The sequence below is a fragment of the Xylocopa sonorina genome, chromosome 5 (assembly GCF_050948175.1).
Source record: "Xylocopa sonorina isolate GNS202 chromosome 5, iyXylSono1_principal, whole genome shotgun sequence".
In the NCBI taxonomy this organism is placed as follows: domain Eukaryota; kingdom Metazoa; phylum Arthropoda; class Insecta; order Hymenoptera; family Apidae; genus Xylocopa; species Xylocopa sonorina.
Genome location: NC_135197.1, coordinates 10525635 through 10548069, shown reverse-complemented (window position 1 = coordinate 10548069; position 22435 = coordinate 10525635). Strand labels below are relative to the sequence as shown.

The 22435-nt window shown below is 51.8% G+C and overlaps 1 protein-coding gene across 1 annotated transcript; it reads right to left on the bottom strand.

The window, feature by feature from the left end:
- Positions 1-987: 987 nt before the first annotated feature.
- On the bottom strand, positions 988-14425 carry LOC143423504 (homeobox protein E60). The gene is made up of 3 exons (XM_076894881.1): positions 14380-14425; positions 8393-8485; positions 988-1411 (listed from the first exon to the last, which is right to left on the bottom strand). The coding sequence occupies exons 2-3, from the start codon at positions 8415-8417 to the stop codon at positions 1059-1061; spliced, it is 378 nt and encodes a 125-aa protein (XP_076750996.1). The 5' UTR covers positions 8418-8485; positions 14380-14425; the 3' UTR covers positions 988-1058.
- Between the last annotated feature and the right edge of the window lie 8010 nt (positions 14426-22435).

Sequence of the window (22435 nt, the reverse complement as noted above, 5' to 3'; positions counted from 1 at the left end):
TAAAACAGTCTATCGAGACGACGTTCTCGCTAAGTTGGATTTTATTTACACGACGATTTATCCATCTCTTTCATATATATATATATATATGTATATACCTATACATAGGTCGCTTCTATTTGCTCTTCTTCGTACATATGTATACGTATAACCATCTCTATTGCACATCGCAATTGTGTACGATATCTTACATTTTTACAATAAATTAACGGAACAGAACTAGCTTCTCACTCGCGCTCTCTTTCTTTCTCTCTCACTCGCACAGACACTCTTGTCACATGTTCTTGGCGAAATTTCTCTCTATCTCGAATACTGGTTCCTTTCTCAAAGAACAACGGCTGTTTCATCCATTTTCGATCTACCTGTTCGCGAGAAAAACTGTACAAATGGCACTGTACAACCCATTTCACTGACTTAGGCGATTCGATGTGCAATCGTGACGCTCCTCTCCGCGTTAATTACGAAATTTTGTCAACTCGTCGCATAGGAACGCGCGTGCTAAGCCCTCCCTCGCAAACGATACCACCGCGTTCGAATGATAGCTGTCGTTGCATACGCCGCGCGCACGACCACCATCATTCGATCCTTAAAACCCCCGGTAACTCATGGAGCTATCCCTTTCGCGAATTCGTCGCGACGCTCCTCGTTTCCGTCTCCAATCAAACGGGAAGCTCTGGCAACAGCTGCGAAACTTCAATCGGCTCTGACGATATTTTTCAATCACTTTCGTGTTCCGAGAATAACTTGTCGAATATACAAAAATAAAACGAGAACAAATCTTTGGAGCACGAATAATCCTCTCGACGACAACCATTCGGAAAATTTGCAGGAGGAACATTAAATTATCTAAGGACTAACATTCATTCGCTCACTTTTGTCATCGCTTGCCGCAGTCACCCGGACATTCACCCAACACCCGCCTCCGTGTCGTCCCCAATCGTTCGACGCGTCAACCCGTGAAAAGGATCAACGTTCCTCCACCACTCGCGAGATCTCGAAGCGAAACGAACGCGTCCGCGAATCTAAACTCGACTGCTCGATCCTAGAGCCTATCGTCATCACTTCGCTTGAAGTTCCGCGGCCTGTTCCTCCTCCTCTTTCGTCAGCGGCACCGTCGAGTGATTGTAGAGGCCCTGGGCCATCAGCTGGAGGGCCAGCGGGTTCTTCTGCCCGCTGGCCTTCTTGATCTTCGCCCTCTTGTTCTGAAACCAGATCTTGATCTGCGCCTCGTTCAGGCCCAGGTCCCTCGAGAGCTGCTGCCTCCGCCGTTCGGTCAGGTATCGATTCTCCGCGAACTCCCTCTTCAGCCTGGCCAGTTGCTCGCCGCTGAACGCGGTCCTCGGCCGCTTCTCCTCGGGGGTGCCGCCATTGCCGCGGCCATCCGACCTCTTCACCCTTCTCGTCCGCGGACCTGCAACACGGTAGGATCCTATCGTCAGCTGATATCTGTCAAAGTATCCGAAGAATTGAGACTACCGCGCTTAACTCGCTATCGTCTACCCAGGATAATTAAAAAAACGAACGAACAGGGTAGCTGTATCTCTGGCGAACGAAACGAAGATCAGCCTTGCGTAACGAATTCATAACGCTCTTACGCGGCCGCGAAGGACACTGATTCAACGAGTTTACGCGGCAATAAATCAGCGAAATTAACGAACCCCGTGCGCGTGCGCGGCCAGTGACAAACTTTACGACAACTTTTATCGTCTAGCCAGGTCCCGAGTGCAGCTCGCGTACGACTCCTCCATAACAAGGGAGGAGACCTCTCCTCTTCCCCGAGGCGGAATAAACGTCCGCGCGAGACGACAGGAATAGTTGGTGCACCCAGGCACCGACTCCTTCTGCTCCCCGGCCTTTCCCGCGTTTATCGTCGTCCGACGAAGCCGCTAGAAGTCCTTCACGGACTCCGCACCACTGGTCATGCGGAGTTAACAGAGACGACTTAATCGTAAATCAAACCCGTTATTGTTGTTGCACTCCAACCGCGCGGGCAATGGTCGTCGGGGCCTCGCGCGCCTCGAGGTACCTACGACCTAGCGTCGGAGATAACTAATTATTTTTTCGCGTTACGCTAAACGTTAGTCGCGTTTGCGAATTAACGTGATTGCGAGAGGGACCCTAGGCAGGCTTGTTCGTGGCTACCTTCGCCCGCTCGGCGAGCAGATTTATCGGTCATTCTCGATTCCACGATTGTTTCGGAATACAAGAATGTTTCGACTGGACGTGGATAATTAGTCGTAAACGTTGCAACGATGGCGAGAGCCTGCACGCGCGAATAGAAACCGAGGAAGCGCGCGGATTTTTCTAACTCGCCAGAGCGAAACGGGAAGATACGATCTGGAATGATAATCATTCGGAACGAGTGATTGTTCCCGGGCGGCTATCGCGAAAATGCGTACACGCTGAACACACCGGGAGAGTCTCAATTTGTTCTAAGTGCCGGAGTTTAATTCTCCATGATCGAGCGAACTGGAAAATTGCCAGCCCCGCGTATGAAATCGCGAATAATTATACAAATCTCCGCGATTTATCGATCCGACCGAAGGCGGTGCCTATTAGTTCTACTAATTCTACCGTGGAAACCAACAAACTGCCGCTGATTATTACTTTCTTCGCTGGCGATCATCGCGAAGGCGTATTTAAAATCGATCATTTTTAGAACGATTAGAACATAACAGGCAACGAGGTGTTATTATTTCTTCATCATCGTGCAATTTGAATATTTTTCATACATTTTGTTACAATCTTAATTATCCATTGGTTCGATAAAATGCAAATATCTTAACTCTCTACCGCGATACTGAAAGGGAACTCGATAAAAACGATCATGATTCTGCTACTATTAAACATTTTCTACTATCATCGACACGTACGAGCCAATAAAGGGTTAACGCGCGCGGTTTTTAATATCAGCTCAAGGATGACGAGACTTTCATCTCCTAATGGAGCTTCCGTCCGAACGGAGAAAAACTCCCGACGTACGTTCGAGGAGCGAACGATCGAGGAAGCGACAGGGCACCAGGCAGTTTCTCGTTCTCCCGTTCAGAAATGACTGAGGTAACGAACGGTCGGCAGTCTAATTACTTAAGCGAAGTAGTCTCGTTGTCGGTGGCAGGAAAGAGGCATTCGTGAACCCACTTCTCGCTCTCCCGACCCTCGTTTCTGGCTACGAGGTAGCTTCTTCCCTCCTGCTCCCTCCCGTAGTTTCACGGTTTCCATTTAAGGAAGAACAACCCACCTACGCGGCAGCCGTGGCCGTCTCGAGGGGTAAAACCAATAACGCTAAGACGCCCTCGAGAGCGAGAGTACATCCCCGAAAATACCTCGCATACCGAGGACGTGGCGGCCGCGAACGAACACTAATTCCCTCTCCGCCTATCCTTGAGTTAGACGTCAGCTACCGACCTGGCTGCGCCTTCCTCTTCGCCGTAGTACACAGCCCTTGATTAACGCCGCGAGTCATTGTCAGCTCTCGTCACCTGTCGTCGCCTGCTCGCCTCCAGAACGATAGTTTGTCTTGCAACCATAATTCGAATTTTTTCAAGCAGCCAGGAATTACGGTAAAAAATTGCCTCCTCCTTTCACTGCTCTAATCGCTACTCATCGTAAATCGAAGAATTTCGATACTCGTACAGCGCGCAGCAATCATGTCAGACACGCGCAGAAAGGGAAGGATCGAAGTGATCAATCGAGGTCCTCCTCCAAGCGTTGAACGGTACAATTGTAGCTTCCGCGAGGGTCGCGAATTCCCGGTAAGAAGGGGAACAATGGATGCTCGGTTTCTTCGCTCGAATAGATACACAGAGACGAGTCGAGTGTCCGGAGTTATTCGCTTCTTTGCCAGGAGTTTTACCGATGTAATCCAATTGCCGGAAAAACTCGTCGGATCGGGAACAATTAAGCCACTTCATCATTGTCCTGTCATCGGGGCGACGAGTCGCGCGTGCGTTTCCTCGACGAAGGACGACGGCTGGTCCGCGTGCACGAGCGTCCCCCTGTGTCGTGCGCGACAATGTCCGGCTGTTTCTCGCCTCCGCCTCTACCCCAGACGCGTTCCCCCTCGATCGAACGACCGTCCAGCCTTTGCGTAACGAAACGTAGAAACGGTTCGGTTCGTTCTCTTTCAGTTTCGCTGGTTGTCAGGCCGGTCACGTTGCTTTTAATTGCACTGGTATCGGACGGCGAGCCAGTCGAGAGACGAGCGGGGCCTGGCCTGGCGGTTCGAATTGGTTCACCGGCGATCGGTCGCGATTGTCACGGGATTCCGTGGTTCGTTGGAAAAAGAGGGGGAAACGCGGTAGAAACGAGCATTACGCTCCCGTGTTGTATCGGCAACTAACCCCCTGGTGGACTTGGCGAAATCATCGTTCCCTGAGCGAGGCTGAAAAACCATTGGCACGCCTTATCGACGAGCGTCGATCGGCTTTCCCATCGCGAACCAAATGTATCCTAATGCTCGTGGTCGGTTCTAAACGCTGTGTTCTTGCCAGATCGGACATATCGCTCGGGTCTATTTGTTCCGCGAAGAAAAAGAACGCCCCTAAGAACGTGGAAGCGACTTTGGATAACGCGACTGTCGCTCCTTTCCTGCCGCGCGATGGTATTTCTCGATCACGCTGTCCGTGACGCAACAGGGCGTATCGAGAAAATCGTTGGTCGTCTTTGACGACTCACGTCCCGGACGGTCGATGTATAGGGGGATCGTACCCAATGAAGGAGGCCGTTTCCAGCGGATTCCTCGAAGCGAGCGCAAGAGGAACGCCGCGCCGGGATCAAGTCCTCATAAATTTGCCGATCGTTCTTGCAAAACCCCGCGGAGAGCGGCGCGAACCGCTGAGGACAACGTTTCTGGACCTTTTTCTTTTTTTTTATCTCCCTCTCTCTCTCTCTCTCTCTGTCTTTGCTTCCAAGGTGAATAGAAAGCGATCCGCTGTCTGGCGTCGCAACGAAACGAGACGGGAACGAGACGAAATGACCGATAGGTATTTAAATTCGCCTCCGTTTCGTTCGTGCGGAGCTAATTTTCCCCGTTCCATCACCTCCGGCAGAAGAAAAGCTCGCGATTTCGAATTCCACGGGTGTAGAGCGTTCGCCCTATAAAGCTGCTCCGATAATTGCTAGCGGCTGGACACGATCGAGAGCGGCACGGATCGCCGCGGGTCCCTCGCCGATCGGGGAACGATCGACGGGGGCCGCGCGAAGTGAGTCGTACGCTATGAATCGCGCAGGGTACGTGCAACGATCCAGGCACCCGGTCTTAAAGCGCCACTAAACTTGCGCGTCACGTTCCTTTTAATTACGTCTGGCAGCGTCGACGGATGCGAAAACGACCGCGGGATGGGAGGGGACGCGAAGAATTCATTAAACGATACTCTGGAACGAGTCGAGTCGGGAGCTGTACCAGGCCCCGATGTGGGACAGGTGCTGGGTCATACATCGAGAAAACGCGAGCCGAACCGATCTAAAAAGGGAGTCGCGTATTTTTGCAACTGCGCAGGTGTCTAGGAGCTGAAAGGCTCGTTCCGGCGATGGAGCGAAGCTGCCACGGAAGATCGTTTAAGACGGTGGGACGTACGATTCAAACTGTTTTTCGTACCGCCGCTATCGTTTGCAACCAATTATCCGAGCTATGCTCGCTCGAGAATCCACGCTAGATACGCACGGACAAAGAACTGTGTTTGGATCACGCAGGCTTAATGGATCTCTTTTTTCTAAATTAGCATCTAATCGTTTGTGCCCGCGGCGGCTTCAACGACGAGCAAACTCCGTTTTTGAATTCCTACCGAGCCGGGGATTAAATCGTTCTATGATCCTCGCGTTCGAACGCGCAAAGCGGGGAGGTTTCTTCGTCCGCAAGAACCTGGTACCGCTCTCCGCGTCTCGATACCCGCGGAGCGCGACGCGTTACCCTACCCGTGGCAGAAATCAATTAAAGGGTAGGAAAATTTATCACAGCTTTAGTGCAACGGTTTCTCAATACCCGTCCAGCCTTCGCGCCGTCCCGCGGCGTGTCGCGATCGCCACCCGTAATTATCGATTCTAATTAACGATCCTCGCGTCGCGGGTTTCATTATTGTTTTTAATCGCCACACCGCCGGCTGGGTTTCTCTACATCGCCGTTAATGAAACTATCCGCGAACTCGACGCAGGTAGATGGATTTTTCAACCGTGAAATCACCTAAGCGACTTGTAAATCGTGACACTGTCAACCCTGGCGTAAGTCAGGGCAAGTACGATACAACGTTCTACACGCAGATCTCTTTATCCTTTAATTATAGAAAATCTAAAGGTATTTAACGTCGATAATCGTTAATCCTCGGAGAAGAGGACAGGGTGCGTGGTTGGGTGGTTGAAAGGACCGACGCAGCGGTCGAACGCGCGGCTCAATTTCCAGCGATTAGCCAGGTAAACTCGGTGAGCACACGCTAACGATGAGAACGTGCAGGCGGCTGGTTACGAGCGTACAGGCTTGCCCGCCACCGTGGCTCGGTTCCTATTAAAATATTGGCTTCATTGGTCTCCCGCGTGGAAGGATACGCGCGTAATTAAAGAGGATCGCCGCGGGGGAGCTCGCGAGTTCCACGAACGGGAAATGTCCGTCTGCGGCCTGTGGCCGTGGTTTACCTGGGAAATCCGGCGAAGAAGTCCGCGTGCGTGCAAAGAAACGAATTATCGAGCGGATAGCGGTAGCTGGACGCTATAAATATCGTTTTTCTCGTCCAGGATGGATCGGATCGAATCGGCGGCCGGTGAGAGCTGTTGCGTGCGACTCGATGGCTCTTCCGCGTTTCGACCGCGAGCGGGGCTGACGCGGTTTCAAGAACAGTGCGCGCGGTTCTTGCCGCGCGGTCGGTTTAAATTCTTGTATCGCGTTTCTCGGAGAGACCGAACTCTGTTCCGTAGAAAGTGTCGCGTGATCATTGCTATTCCGGAATGGTTCGATGTAAACTATTCGTGAAGAATGTCGGGACATTATCTCGTTGCGTGAGGTAACGATTACCGAGTAACTCAAAAATAGCTGCTCGAGCAGGATACGTTCGAGTATATCATTCGCTCGCGTCCAACGCGAGTGGTACTGCGAGCGTATCGGAAAATTCCACGCGATTGAAAAACACTTCCATCGAATTCCAAAGCAACGAACGTCCGCTTCGCGTAACGACGTACACGATCTCCGTGGTACCAGCGACGATTCACTCATTTCACCGATCAAAAGTCTCGTTCCTGCCGGATATCGCAACCCCGCTCGAAGCTGAGGGCGCTCGATCGACTCGTCGTTTCCGTGAATCTGATCTATTCGAGCCGCTCGCGATACGAGATCGTCTGGTCGCGTGTAAGCGTCGCGTCGAGCACGCTGAAACGTCTTGGACGCTGCGCCGGGTACCCTCGACCCGAGAGCAGACTGGAGTCGCGGTTGAGTTATGACTACGGCCATTAACTCGGGACAAACGAGGCTAAGCGTGTCGACACGGCCGGCCGACCGGCCTTCCCGACTTCTCCTCGCGATCATTCTCGATTCCCGAGAATTACGACCGCGCTCCTTCTCTCTCACTCGAGCCTTCGAAACCCGCCGCGATTGATAGTTTCGAGCCGTCGAATCGGCCCTCGCCAGCGTTTGTTTCACGTTTTTAACCGGTACCATTCTACTAAAGACGTTTGGTACGCGCTACCTCGTGTCTATTAATATGTACGAAAGACGTGTACACGCGTTATCACGTGTTTAGCAACGGTAATAGATGTGCGAGATGCATCGAGATTTTTGGAGATTTAAATATGGAAATACGACTGAATTCGAGTAAACTGTTGTAGAGTAAAAATATGTGCTGTTTTCCGATTAGTCTCAAGGTTTACCGTTACAGGAACTTGGTATCGTACAATACGCCGACGATTTTTCGTGGAACGATTAATATCGCGACAGAGGAAGGCTACTTGTAACCCACATACGAGGATAATTTACGTCGGATGTCGGTTGCTCGTTAATTTCCGCGTCGTGGATCGCGTTTTGCCCGCGCGTCCATTCGCGGAAACGAACGGGAAACGCGGCCGACTAACGAGTGAAATGTCATTCGAGGAATTAAGACCTCCTCGTCGCCATTGATGGTCACCCCTAACCGCTTCTTGCCGCGGCAACAGTATTTATGGATAAAAAGCAGTTAAATCCCCGAACGAAACGACTGGTTCTGTTTTGTCGGCCTTTTTTTCCCCCAGCGAGGGATACGCGACGCGTTTAAACGAAAAAGCCCCCGGAGACGCGCGGGGGAGCCGCGCGAGACGCGGAGACATTGAACTGGATCGAGGGGAAATTAATAGGCGGCCGCGCGATTTCAGCTGGACGACGTCCAATGGCAAGCTTCCATAAACAATCGTGAACAGTAATGGGTTCGAGAAAGCTCACGTTCGTCCGTTGCGGCTTTCGTCATAACCGTCTCGGCCCTATAGCACTCGAGCGTACGGCCTCTAACTGTCGTGGCTCGTTACTTACTTCGTCCTGAGAACAAAAAAAGAAAAAACACACCGGTTAAAAAAGCATGATCGTGGACAAGCATTTCATTAATAATAACCAATTATCCATTCTCGCGTGTCCGTTCGGTACACCCGGCGATAAAGTGGCGAACGGGCGGCTGGCATTGGGGGTAGTTTATCGCGTCCCACCTATCTGACGGCCCTAACGTCAATTAACGGGACGAACGATAATGATTTACGATTGTCACCGTTTCGCCTCGTTCCCTTCAGCTCGCGTGAATTCGAAACGCGGGACGAACCCGCGATTCCGCGTTTCTCCATTACGCGCTCCATTCCGTTCGAGCGCAGCTCTGGGGAGAGCGCGCGGCAAATAAACGCTCGTTCGAAAGCGGAAAAATTAAATTCGCAGCTCGAAAGAACAATCGAGAGAGACCAATCAAACTCTCAGCCGCGTGCAAAAGGAATTGGAACGGTTTTTCCGCTGGCGATCAAGCATTCCGACCACATCGTTCGCACCGAAATTCCATCGGGCCTGGAAAAAGACCACCGGACGTCCTTAATCCGCGAACAAACGGCAGTAACAACGCGTTCGAGCGGATCGCTCGACCGTGGGACTTAGGCGACGCTGGAACAGCAAACCGGGCGATTGGTTTCTGTCGATCGAGCGAGTACGACGCCCGATTTCGTTCTTTTCTACGCGCTCCCAAGATTACGGAGCGGCCGCTCACATTTTTCCAGGCCACTCGTTAAGGTGTCTCCGGGACCCGCGGAAACGCACGAAAAGCTTGGCCGTGTCTGCCCCGTAGCTGTCTGCCCATAACCATAAATAATGATCATTGATTGGTCACTCGTCGATCGTTACCCGCGAGTACGTGACTGCGTTTACGTTTCCACGGGTCGTTAGTTCGTTTTCCATTAAGGCGCGGTTCTCCCTCGGTCTCGATCCCTCCTCGATCCTCGTCGCCCTCTCTTTCTCCGCGCAGCGGCCACTGTCCGCGCGCCGGACGGATCCGAGGAAACGCGGCTGTTTTCGAACGATTTCGTACCAGATACACGTGTAAACGCCCTGGCTTGCCTCTCTGGTTTCGCGTTAATGCCGTTTCTCCTCGCCAGCGATCTTAATCTTATTACGTTATTACCGTCCAAGTTCTTTATTCGTTTAACGAGAGCTGAGAGAGATTTGGTCGTCGAGTGCTTGGACGGAACAGCATAAATTAGCCGTCTCGAATTATTATGACAACCGCGAGAAAAGCCCAGCGACAACGGGGAACGTACGAGAGGAAAGTAACGAGGTTTCGAAATCGACAGAAGTCATCCATTATTGATTGCGACATCCCAAGTCGCTCGTAACCGATCGAATCGCTCGATATAAAATTCACGCGAAAGCAACAGCGAGCTGGCAGTCCGATCGAGAAGGCGGCAGCTTAATTACTTCGTCGAAAGGCTGGCAATTTCGTCGCGACGCGAAACGGATATCGGTACGCGGTGGAAAGAGAGGCACGACCACGATCGGGGGAACGATTTCGCGGTTTAACGTGGACAGATGATTGGCGACGCGGCGCGCGTTAAGAATAATGAGAAATGTAAATTCGCAAATAATATATTGCTCGGGAGGACGATTAATGATTTCATTCCTGGCACTGGCCCCTCGACGGAGCCGGTTCTTCCGGTGTGACCACCTCCAAACACCCCCTACCATCCACGGTACGACGCGTTCGTGACCTTTTTCAGCGCGTCGGTACCGAGGGAGGAGGCTCGATGATTAAACGCGCATTAAATAGGAACCCGTGCGAACTACGAGCCGCACGGGCGCGTTGTTCGTCGCGGATCGAGCGTGCGCAAGAATTTTGAGAAGGGAGTCGGTCCGCGATCGTTCTCCAATCGTGGGAAAGTCGCTTTCCGCTCCGCGTCTGACGCGAGCCGATCGAGAAAAAAGGTTTTCGCTAATTCCTGCCAGCGTTGATTGGAAAACGGACATGTCTGGAATCGCGAGCTCCCCAAACTTTCCAACTACTCCTCTGTTCGTGAACTTTGAATTTCCGCGATTTCGAATTTTTTTTTTTTTTTTTTTTTTGTTACTCGACATACCCGCGTGATTTAATTTCGACATCTGAATTCGAACGGGATCGAGGAAACCGGTGCGGCTATCAGGAACGATCGTGTTCGCGAGGCTGCTCGATCATGCACGTCGGGACGCGGAGCGTTAAAAATAGATGGTATCATTGAAATCGATTGGCTCGCGGTCGTGCAGTCGGACCCGTTGATCTTTCGTCGCCGGCCGCGATATTCATCGTTCCCGTGGCGAGATAACAAAGATACCAGATAAAACGAACGACCTGGCTGCCCGCACCCGGAGCGAGGCATAATTCACCGCGTTACGTATTCGATGTTCTACACCGTTACCAATCACGGGGTACCAACTAACCAAATGGGCCCAGTCATTGTCGTTATTAATTATTACATTAAACCGGGGCGTTATCGCAATGGATCGTTGATCGTTACAACGTCGATCTCGTTGCGCTTTATCCTGGCTACCATCTGATCGTACGCTCGGAAGATACCAGATAAAGAAACTTGTGTTCTCGACGTTCAGTCCCTGCCACGTCCCAACGCATTGTTAAAAACGCCCTTCCTCGCGTTCTTCGCTCGATTGTCCGAGTTGCGGAGTGATAAAGAAATACCAGAACACTCCGTCATTTCCTTTTTCTATTTTTCCACGCGAAACCGTGGTTATTTAACTGCACATTGTTCCACGATCGAGGCGAAGACCAGATTATCCGAATTCTTTTGCCGCTTTACGCCATCGATCTATTCTTTGAATGGTCCCGGAACGGGTGATTTCTAAACCATAATGCGTACCATGCCGATATCGGTCGATCGTGGAGTTGAAGTTATTCAGCGAAGGTATTAATGACCATCATCGACAGCGATTACCGTTCCCAGTGAACGATGAATAGCTCTCCATTCGACGTTTACCGATACCCGTTCCCACGATAACGTAAAACGTCGCTTTTCAATAATCTCGAGCTTTAAGGGCGGTGTTCACCCGTGAAATCACCCGTTCGAACGCGCCCCGGGCGAACGGTACGATAACACTTGGAGTTACATGCGATCTAACGATCGGTTGAAAAAGGTCTCTCCTCCGGGTTCCGTTCGCACGTGCATCCGACGATACGATCGAGATCGCACGATTCCTCAAATCGAACTTCTAACCCGGACTGACTCGAGTCAACCTTAAGGTTCCTCGTGACCAAAGCGTTCAGTCGCGTACCAACGCAGTGGACATCGTCGTCCACGATCGTAATGAAATTTCAATTCATTTGACATCGCGAAACTCTTTGTTCTTTCGCGGACAGTGATTAACCGTAATTACGACCTCGCGATCGCACTAACGAGCCTTAATAGCCGACGATAACGATTCGTTTGCGCGGGACTTAGAACGGCGCACCGTCTAGCGAGGCGGACGAAAAATGGTTATTAACGATAATCGACGCGCATAAAATTATGCAACCCGCGTCCCAAGCCGATAAATCGGAGTCCACGTGCGAACGTTGCCCGCGGACGAATCAATTAGCTCGAGTATCCTATAATGCGATATGCGTTTACCGGCGTCGTTAACACATGTCATCCGACCGTTTAAGCTTGTTTGCAATTATACCGTACGTATCGCTCGTTTCCGCGAGCCTCCGCTTTCTGTCGCGTGCATAAATAAAATCACCGGGACATATGCTGATCACGGATAATTCTCGGCTGTCCGCGCGCCGTACTCGTTGTAAATGATTCCATCGTTTCTGCTAGGAATATAAAATAACAGGTTTGAGGCATCCACGCTGCTTTCGATCCGGCCGATTGAGACGTCCGGGGCCATCCGATTTTACTTAACATCGAGGAACGCCTACCACCCACGAGATGGAAAGAGAGCTGCGGAGCGAGACTTCAAAGCAATACCAGGAACAATATTTTGGACCTCGGCCATTTAAGTGTCAGACCCTCGCCCTTGTCGATGCCTCGAATATCTCAATCGGTTCGAGTGGCCGTTCGATAAGCAAATTCGCCCCGCCGCGCGCGATACAACCGAGAAGCGTCTATTATTGCTAATTAACCGGGCCCCCCGTTAACGGTGATTCGCGTGCAACGCGATTAATCACGTCCGTTTCGCGCGCGAGGCCTGCGCGCGGCCCGTTTTAATGAAAACGTCGGAAAGAATCGCGCGAGACCGTCTCATCAAACCGACGTCCGCATAATTAGAGACGGACAGTGGGAGAGCGCCGCGTGTTTCGAGCGACGCGTGCGATCGCGTCGATCTTCGGGATCGCGTGAAGCCGCGAGGATCGCTCGTTATCGCTGCGCCCTAACAAGCCGCGTAGCTTTCCGCGTTTAGCGCCGCTTCGACGAGCATCGTCGTTAACGCGCGATTTTCGATGGTAAACCAGCCGATCGACTAAGTGAAAGTGCTAGGCGATCGAGGCAAAGGAAACACTTTTCTCGTTGGCTTTCACGACGGATCGTTTCTATTACTTTCGCGCTCGTAGGATTGTTTTTTGTTTTCACGCGTTCATTACGTGTTCGCAAGTGACAGCAATAAAATTAGCCATTGAATTAGGTAATTTCATTAGGCGCCATCGTCGACTGACCGTGTCCGACGCACTCCACTGATGGTTCTTCGAGCCACGCGAGATCGCACGTATTCTACTTTCTAAGAAGACGAGAGTTCGAAGTGGAATAGGGAGGATAAGTCGGACGACAAAAGAGCAGACGCAGGATACGCGTTCGTATCCCTGTCTCGAGTAATTACACCGTGCATGCTTCGGTTTCACGAGCCGTCTATAACGCTGAATCGATACCACGGACGTTGACCACGGTCTATCCTCGGGTCGAGCGGCATTTTCGTCGAATCTCGCGGATACATCGCGTTTCACTTTCCCTTAGCCAAGGACTGACTTATCTGATCCGGCGTCAGGTCGATACTTTGGGAATGCGGTGCAATTAGTATCTCATTAGACAGTGCGACTGTTCTAATTCCTCGGTTTCGCATTAGAAACGTCATTCTGTCTCGGAGCCTAACGTGACATTCCCTCTTGGACCGCTCTCCCCTTCACCCGTCCAATTTTCGCAACCGTTCGCGCCTCGAAACCCACCGAAATTACGCGAACACGAATTCTACTCTAAACTAAGAATTCTCCAAGTAAGATCGTAAAATTAACCTGTCCAATAATCGCCGGACGAGCGCGTCGTCTTTAAGGTACGCGGCGTCGAGGAGGGTTAATGGGTCAGGAAAAGTCTCGCGGTCGGATATTCCAGGAGTTGACCGAAAACTGCGCGTCGTGCGAGGCACCGCTCGTTCTTCATCTTCGTCGTGCTAAAATTTCGCTGGTACTTCGCGAGCGCGTGACAACTTCAAAAATACCAACGGCCTTCCGCTGCCGCGGCCATCTCGCGCCTCCCTCCGTTCCTCTCGAAGCGTGTGGCGAGGAAGTCGATCCCGCGGCTAAGTAAACCACTTCTGGTTGTGTACAGAAGCTGCGGCTCGAAGCGAGACGAATTAGCGGGCTGAAAATCGCGGGGTATTAACTGGTGGGGCGCGTCGAAACTCGACGGGCAAGAGGGACCGTGGGGTGGCGAAACGGGACGGGGGCGGAGGGAACGGCTCGCGCAAGAAAAAGAACCGGAGAACCGGAATGAGACGTGACGGAGGAGAATACCAGAATGGAAACAAATACGAGGCTTTCGTTTTACCGATGGGTAAATATAGAAGTCGCGGTTGGAACAACAAACGATCGCGAAAAGCCGTTTTTCTCGCGGTTTTCTCATAACGCGCGCCGCGAACCGCCGAGCGAGAAAACGGACGAACAAATTGACGTAAAAGACGCGCGGCTTTTTGCGCTTATTAGCCGCTCCATTCAAACGATTCCGCTTTACCGAGGCTGGGAAAGAGCAGCCGGGGTAAAAACTGACTCGTTCAGCTGGATGTGCTCGTAAACGGGGCCATGCCGGCCGTTTTAGTTCGCTTAACCCGCGTTTAGAAAAGTGAATTATTTCGTCCCCGATTACTTTGCGAAAATTCACTTGGCGTCCAATTAATCCGCGGTTATTCTTCAAGTCAAACAGTACACCAACACGCACTTACAACAATAACGGTATCTCTCAATTGTTCCAGAGCAACCAACGAAGCGGACGTTAAAAACAGCACGATATCATCCACGACGCACTGCCAATTTCTACGTCAAGATTCCATCGCCAGGGGACCATTGTCAACCACGATCCCCGCCGAGTATGGAGTCCGAGTCGTTCGTCCTCCCATCGGCTGAACTATCGCGATGAATACCACTGCGGCCAGGCATGGAGCAAGGTGATTACGCAACAATATCGCGTTGGACTATCGCAACGTCCACTTATTAACAAAGACAAAAATGCGTGCTCGACGGTGAGCAGGGCCGTCGCGGCGTGTGTGCGTGCGGAAGAGCGCGCGAGTGGAAGCGAGCCGCGCGGAGGGCAGCCACGGGACGAAGAGGAGGCGAGCCCACGACGGAAAGAGAGCCGGAGGACAAGGAGAGGGCCCGGCTAAACGGCGGGTGCACGAGAGAAGGAGATAACCGCGGGGTCGGACCGGGTGGTTGAAATTAATGTTGCCCGCTTAATTGGAGCCACCGAGGAGTGTGCGTGTGGTCAAAGTGGTTCTCAACCGACGACTGGGTTCCTTCGCGTAGAACGCGCCACGCTCGACGCACTGCGGCTTGCAACAGTTCCGTGAACTTTCCAGAACTCCGCCGCAAGCGTAACGGCGGTTCTCGCCGGTCGACGCGGGGTATTTTGGGGGATGCGAAGCGTCAATCCGAACGCTCGACGTTACAGGTAGGTAGAAACGCAAAATCCTGGCCAGCGAACGGATCCTCGAGATCAACGGCAGGTGCATTTAGCCGGCTGCGTCGGGTAGAAGCGACGAGCATACTTCAAAACACGACACCAACAACTGCGATCCTTTTGCTCCGAGACGCGCGCTCGAGACAGAGCCATTCTACTTAGCCACGCATCTCTACCTTCAGCCAACTCGTACCTACCTTCCAAGCGTTAAACAAATGAAATCTAAGGGTGCGGCTCGGGTAGCAACGTTAGAGGGAACACTGTCTACATCGGTTAGTATATACGTACGTGTACTTACGGTACATCCCGCCGACTTGTCCACCGCTACAAACTACACTGGCCATTTTCTAAGCTAAATATACCTACCACCGCGCGATTTCCTAACCGCCGCGCGATTCCAACAGTCGGGAGCCGGCTAGCACCAGGAATCTCGAAAGGAAAAGTGGTTGCGTGGCGTGACGCGCGTCGTTTCCCCGAAACGGCACGGCCAGGAACAGAACGAACGAGTGGAACACACGGTGCGCACGGGTGTATCGTGTCCGGAAACCCTGGCTCGTGAAACTCCCGCACCCACCCCGTCCGCCTTCATCTCGCGGGTATTGGAAGGGGACCGCAGGGGCCCTTTGCTTATTGTTACTTACGGCTTACGGGGTTTTGACACGCGAGCCGACCTAATGTGTTAATATAACGTATGGGGGATTGCCTACCTACCCCGTGTCTACGCGGCCCAGTGTATTGGCCGCGCCATAAAATCGACCCACCCCACGCGTGCACGCCACCGTTCCATCCGGCGATTCGACTCGCCGCGATTCCATTCACGAAGCTCTCGCAATCGTTGCGTTCGTCGTCGTGGAAAGTCTCGCGATATGGGGATCACGAAATTGAGGGGGGGATCGCGAGCGGAAGTTTAACGGTGAACGTGTAAAATGATAGAGAAATTGGACGTTCTCAAGGGAATCTGTATTCTGCTTATCGTTTCGCGTGAATTACCACGATTTCACGCGTTGGAAATACACGACGGTGTAATTGTGAACGGAACTGTGCTCGTTGATCGTCGAGTCATCGAATCGACGAGCGTTCGTCCCGTTTGAAAATTTGCGCACGCCGCGTCATCGAAGAAGGACATCTCGATCCTTTTTGTTTCCTGTCTGTCGTCGGATCGCGATAGCGCCGCGCGAGTTATTCCGGGCAATTTGCATGAATCGCATTTACATGAAATCGCTATCTAGATTTATCTCTTTCGCGTCGCCGTGGAAGAGATTACCGCGACGCATCAATCATCATTTTGCGAAATTCTCTCGTTCGACGCGACGTAACGCACCGCTGCGCGGGCGAGGCTGACGGACAGCTCGCCGGACTTTTGTCCGCTCGATCGTGCCTACGCCACGAGCGGGTGAAGTGTATTTGCGTTTTGCGCCGTGGCCACTCGCGAAGTCGGCAAACAAATCGTTGCTCGCCAACGAGAGAAACCGGCGCGGTGACGATAGTTGCTGGGCCAACCAATCGAGTAAATTAATTGCAAACTCACGTCTGTCCGTTCGCGCGCGTCAAAGGGACCTCGCTCTTTCGTGATTTCAATAAATTCAAGAGAATATAGCAACAGAACCACCGTAATTACGCGTCCGCTCGATTACGAGTAACTCGTACTCGCTCGTTAATTCGAGGTCCCGGGGCACGCAAGAAACTATTTCATATTTACCCTGGTACTTTCTGCGAGCGTGGACAATTAAACCTCGGGGCAATTAAGCCAGGCGAACGCGCGGGCTAATTAAATAACGAAGAGGAGACGCGGTCCCTCGAACGCGCGCAGCTCTCATTCCGTCCGCGCGCACCCGCGTTCCTTTTAAATTCGCCGTGTTATTTACGGTTTCTTTGTGACCGCGCGTGCACGACGTGGACACACCGTCACGCGACGATTGGCCACGGGGCACGGAGGATAAAAAAGACGGGAATAAAAAATCGACCTCCGCGACGTACGACTCTAAATTCGTCCGCTCTTAAATCCGTCAGCGAGCGCATCACCCTGATCGTACCCTATTAAATCGTGATTCGCCGCGTCGCGACACGCGTGGCTCTATCCACGAAAATCACGGCCACGAATTGGACGATGACGCGTGGACAACGGTACGAGCCGGAAGCTTCGTTGAAGCTTCCGGTTCTTCCGTTCGAACGGTGCTGCGAGGTTATTTCCGACGGCTCGGTAATTGAAACGTGACGTTCAACTCGGCCGCGAACAGCTGCGAATTAAAAACGTTAGAGGTACCGTGAATCGCGTAACAGGATGCTTTACTAGTAGGCAGTACATGGAACGTTCGCGTCTCTCGCGATTCAAATCTCAGGCTGGATATTTAAATGAAACGTGAGCATTGTAATCCCTTTTTTTCGCGTAGCTCGAGAACAGTGACGTTACAAAGGGACGCGGCGGAAAGAAAGATTGAATAGAAATTATGCAGGATATCAGCAATTAATCGATATCGTATAGTACACGCGGTATGTTAAACGGGGAACAATTTAGTAGGCGAGAATCATCGGGCTCGGGTATTCAAGAGTCGGAGCGCGATCGTGATTCGAAAGAGTCTGCCGAACAATCGACTAGGCTACGAATGGGTGTGTTTGGGCCGCAGACGGGTGGGCCTGACCGCGGAGGCGTAAAGCGCGCGTAGGCGTCGCGACGGATGCAAATTACCCGCACCAGATTTCGACGATACATCTTAATTCCGTTCCCTGCCAAAAGCACCGCTCGCGCGGCGTCGATTCCCGGAAGAATTCCTCCGAACGACTCGATTAGATAACCGCTGAGAGCCGTTCTTCGACCACGGGAGAATCTACGGGGGATGACGTAACGATCGATTTTTTACGTTTCGCTTTTTGCGCCGCGAGTACCCCGAGGAATGGAGCGACGTCTATATTAAGCGGGTCGACCCTTCAACGTCGACACGAATACGCGGATTGCCGCGGACAATTTCGTGTAATTACAGAGATTAAGCAAATTGCAGAATTTATCACAGAGGCGGTGAATAAAAAAAAGTCCCGCGAACGACCGCTAGGACTGTCCTTTTGCTTTTTCCTTTTTTCCTCTTTTTCTGTTTTTCATTTCGTCGGACACGCGTATCCTCGGGGGTCAAGCGAAGCCTATAAAGTGGACAGTTACCGAGCTCTAAACGCACGTCGCCGGCGGTCACGTGAGAAATGACTTCCTGATAGGTTGAAATTAAGCTATTAATTATCCTTACAGGCCTCGGGCTACTGTCGCGCTTTTCCCTCATGAATCCTAGTCACACGAATTACGCGCACCATTCAGACGGGTTCTTCTTTCATTACGCTTCGAATATCGCCTCGCGTGTATACCTCGCCCGTGGAATGCGGTATATTCAGAACGCTCCGGAAGCGTGTACCACTTCCGTGTCGGCTATTAACTCTCTTTCTCTGAACCGAATTAGAGAACGGTTTCACTTTTTCAAGTTCACCGGTGGGAATTAGAAATTTCTACGCGATCGATGTACAATTTCCATACGCCACAGTGGCGAACGTGTTTCTTTTTTTTTTTTTTATTGGTCAACTTTAATCTACGCGTACGTCGAAAGGAAATAATTGGCGAAGATTCGTGCGAAAATCAGACGGAAAGAACGCGTCACGTGGGCAAAGATACGCTTGTCATCGGTGCGTTTCTCATTTCCGTGTCAGCGGGGAGAAGTGACGGGTGAGAAGTCCCACGATTCGCGAATACGGGAACGGTTTCCATGGGGAGCTCGACTCCGAGAACGAGCCTTCCCAGAAGCGGTTGGTTCTTCCAGGAGTCGGTGCATTTCGCACGAACGGTCCCGGTCTTTTCGGCCTCGAGACCGCTGCTACGGGTCTTCGGAACTTCGGAAACCGACCGGGTAATTACGAAACGTTTTGCCATCCGGGCTGGACGTGTCCCGTGAGCCAGTGCCATTGGACGCGTCCCCGGAATGAACGCGTGTGGACGTCTGCGAGTCTTGTCCAAACACGGTAATCAACGACCACGACGGATCGTCCTTCCGAGCGATTCCAGCCAGAGTTAATTAGACACGTAACGTCTCTCGCAGGTATACTCGTGATTTGGGTCGATACGCGGCCGTGCCAGAAAACGTTGCATAATATCGTAATCACGCGGCGTTTCGAAGGCGATGGATTACGTCTACGCTTTCAGCAATTTCGAATAGACGTTCTTCGAAATAGCAGAACCTTGTCAACGTTGAATTACTCCGCGAAAAGGCTTTGAAAACGTCGCGCGAGGAGGAAGCTCCACGGAAGTCACCTGTATACCTGCGTCCATGTAACAAAATTCAAGGCGATTCCTCTTGCCCCGGTTTTTGCGACTAGACGATTCTAAAGAGTAGAAAGAATGAACGCAGCGAATAGAGTCAGCTGTTTGTCGGAAAGGGACCATATATTATACCCGTATCGAGAACCGCGGGCCAACGCGGTTTCCCTCCGCGTGAACGCCGATGCGCAACGTCTTAGGCAAATGGCCCCACGGCGGTGGTCGGTGAGATTAAGTTTAATTGGCCGGTGGACCCGGGTGAATTGAGATTTATGAAGTAAATTCATTGTTTCGAGTCGCCGTCGTCGGACCACCCAACACCGTTCCTGGCCCCGCTCCGTGGATCCGCTATCAAATAATGTCCCCAGCAACGAGAGGGCCGAGGAACATCTGACAGTCGGGCTACTGTCGGGGCCCACGGATAAAAAGGAAAGCAATAACGGCTGCCTCTATATCATCTTTATTCCTGTTACACGGCACACTTGCATGGAGCTGAGTTTTTTTGCGCGCCAGAGGCCCCCGGCCACTTCTCCGAGCGAACATCTTCATCCAGAGCCGACTCTCCGGGACGGCAACCCTTTCCTTCTTCACCACGCTAAGGGACGAACAACGAAATATATTGTGATCGCGACGCTCGATTCGTATCGCCAATGGCGGGCCCCTCGAAATCGATTCGCCGCGAGAATCAATTGCGATTTCGGGGGACATTAATATCCGCGTATACAAACTCGAGGGATTATTCGCGAAACGAGCAGAGGCGAGCAGAAGGTTATCGTAAACTACGAGCTTGTAGGTTTCTTCGAAATCGCCTCTTAAAGGCTACTATTCCGTGGCATCGTATTAACTTTTACGACTCGTTAATTAGACAGAGTAGAACACGGCTCTAGACCAGGGAGTATCTTCGAGTCGAATATTTTTTTAATTCCTCCGTCGATTTATACGAGATTCTATCCTCGACCGTTTCTCCGTCGATTTGTCCCAGGTTCTCCAGCGAGGGCGACCAGCCTAGCTCTATCAAGATATTCATAGAAAGAGTCCCAACGCGCAGACGTCTGACCACGCCGTTCCGATTTCCCTTCTGGGAACGGTCGAGGCGGAAACGCGATGCGCTGTCGCGGCGAATTAATCCGGAATTAATAATCCCAGCGTTGCGCTCTTAGCGTCGCGCTTAATTGAAGCGCGGGTCCACGTGCTCCCGCGAAATCGCTTAATTTCGTGGCTCATATGAGGCCACGGTGAATTTAATACACGCAACGCCGCTTGACGATTCCACGTTGGTTTCCACGTGGAACAGAAGGGTGAACCCCAGACACGCGTCGTAAGGCAGACGCCATCCACCAAGATTTATCATCGACGTTCGTTAAGATATGGTCACGAATTTTCCACTACCCGGTGATTATCTGTTCGCAGAGAAGACTGTGACGAATGGGGTTAAAATAGACGAGCAATTGTTGGATCATTTATCGTAAGTAAAATTTCTGAAGTTAAACATCGAGCGGTGCGAAGGGCAGTTTGAACGAGTGGGTATTTAGGAATTCTCGCGAAGTGAAAATATCGTTTTCGATTAACCAGTTCACGCGTTCGCTTTTCCACGATCGTCATAAATTGGATTTATAACCGGGTGTTTGCATAACCAGGCAAGATATGCGAGCAATTACCACGGCGAAACGTAACACTGTGCGTAAATCGGAAATTTCCCGAGCACGCGCGCCTCGCTTGGTGAACGTCGTTTTGCTCGAGTACCGCGCCGGCTAGTCGCTCGTAATTAATATCCGGCTAATGCTACAAATTAATTTACAAATCCAACGATCGTGACTGGTTCGACGGCCGCAATAAAGAAACGGTAGAGAACCAGCCGCGGTAATAACGGCAATTTGAGATGGTCGGTCTCGTTGAAGCGTGGCACGTTGATAGGAGGCTGCCGCGACAGCAGCACGCGAAAGAATATCGCGGCGCACGTTTTACTTTGCATGCCGGATAACATTATATCGCGTGTCGACGGAAGCGCGGTGTGTGCGGCGCGGGCCTCAAATTGGAGCAGCCTCGGTTACGAGCAGAGATACGCATGAACGCACAAACGCACGGCGCCACACGCCGCTTGGTACCGCACGCATGCTGCGGCCACGCAAATGCGTTTCCACCCGGGCTCTCCTATTTTCTTCATCTCTCACCGATTCCCTGCAATTTCGCGTGCAACGCGCGTAACCAAGTTGCGTAACGTGACAACGATCCCATTTTCCGTCGCCTCTCTTTCTTTTTCTATCCGTACGAACTTGAGTACGAGACGCACGAGGCAGAATTTCGAGGAATTACAGGCTTTCGCTGGTAATCTTCCTTCGTCGATCACGCTCAGGCGCAGTCGGATTAGCCGAGCATTAGGTGACCGGTCGTGGCTGGAATCCACGTGGAATTTCGGGGTTGCTGCGGCCACGGGACGCCTCGAAGAATTTGCTACAGTGAAGGCACCCAGGGACTTTTATGGCTGCGTTACGGTGCACCAGATCCATTAAAGATTTCGTCGTCCCTCTCTCGTACATTTCCAACGTCTATCGCTGACAATTTCCCCGACTGTCCTTCGGGAAAGCGACGCCTCGCGAAGAAGCAGAAGATTCGCTTCGTGCGTAATCGAGAACCCTCGAAATTCTCGAGAATGTTATAACGCGGAGGAATCTGTTTGCTCTGGTTCGTGGAACACGTTTCTGATCTTCGAAGCGGTGGCACGTCGAGTGCAACGTAAATTCATGCGACAGTAGCCGCGAACGGTAGCCTCGCCTCTCTTAACTCGTCGAGGAGAACAAACACCGGGGAACCCTTGGCGAACGACGT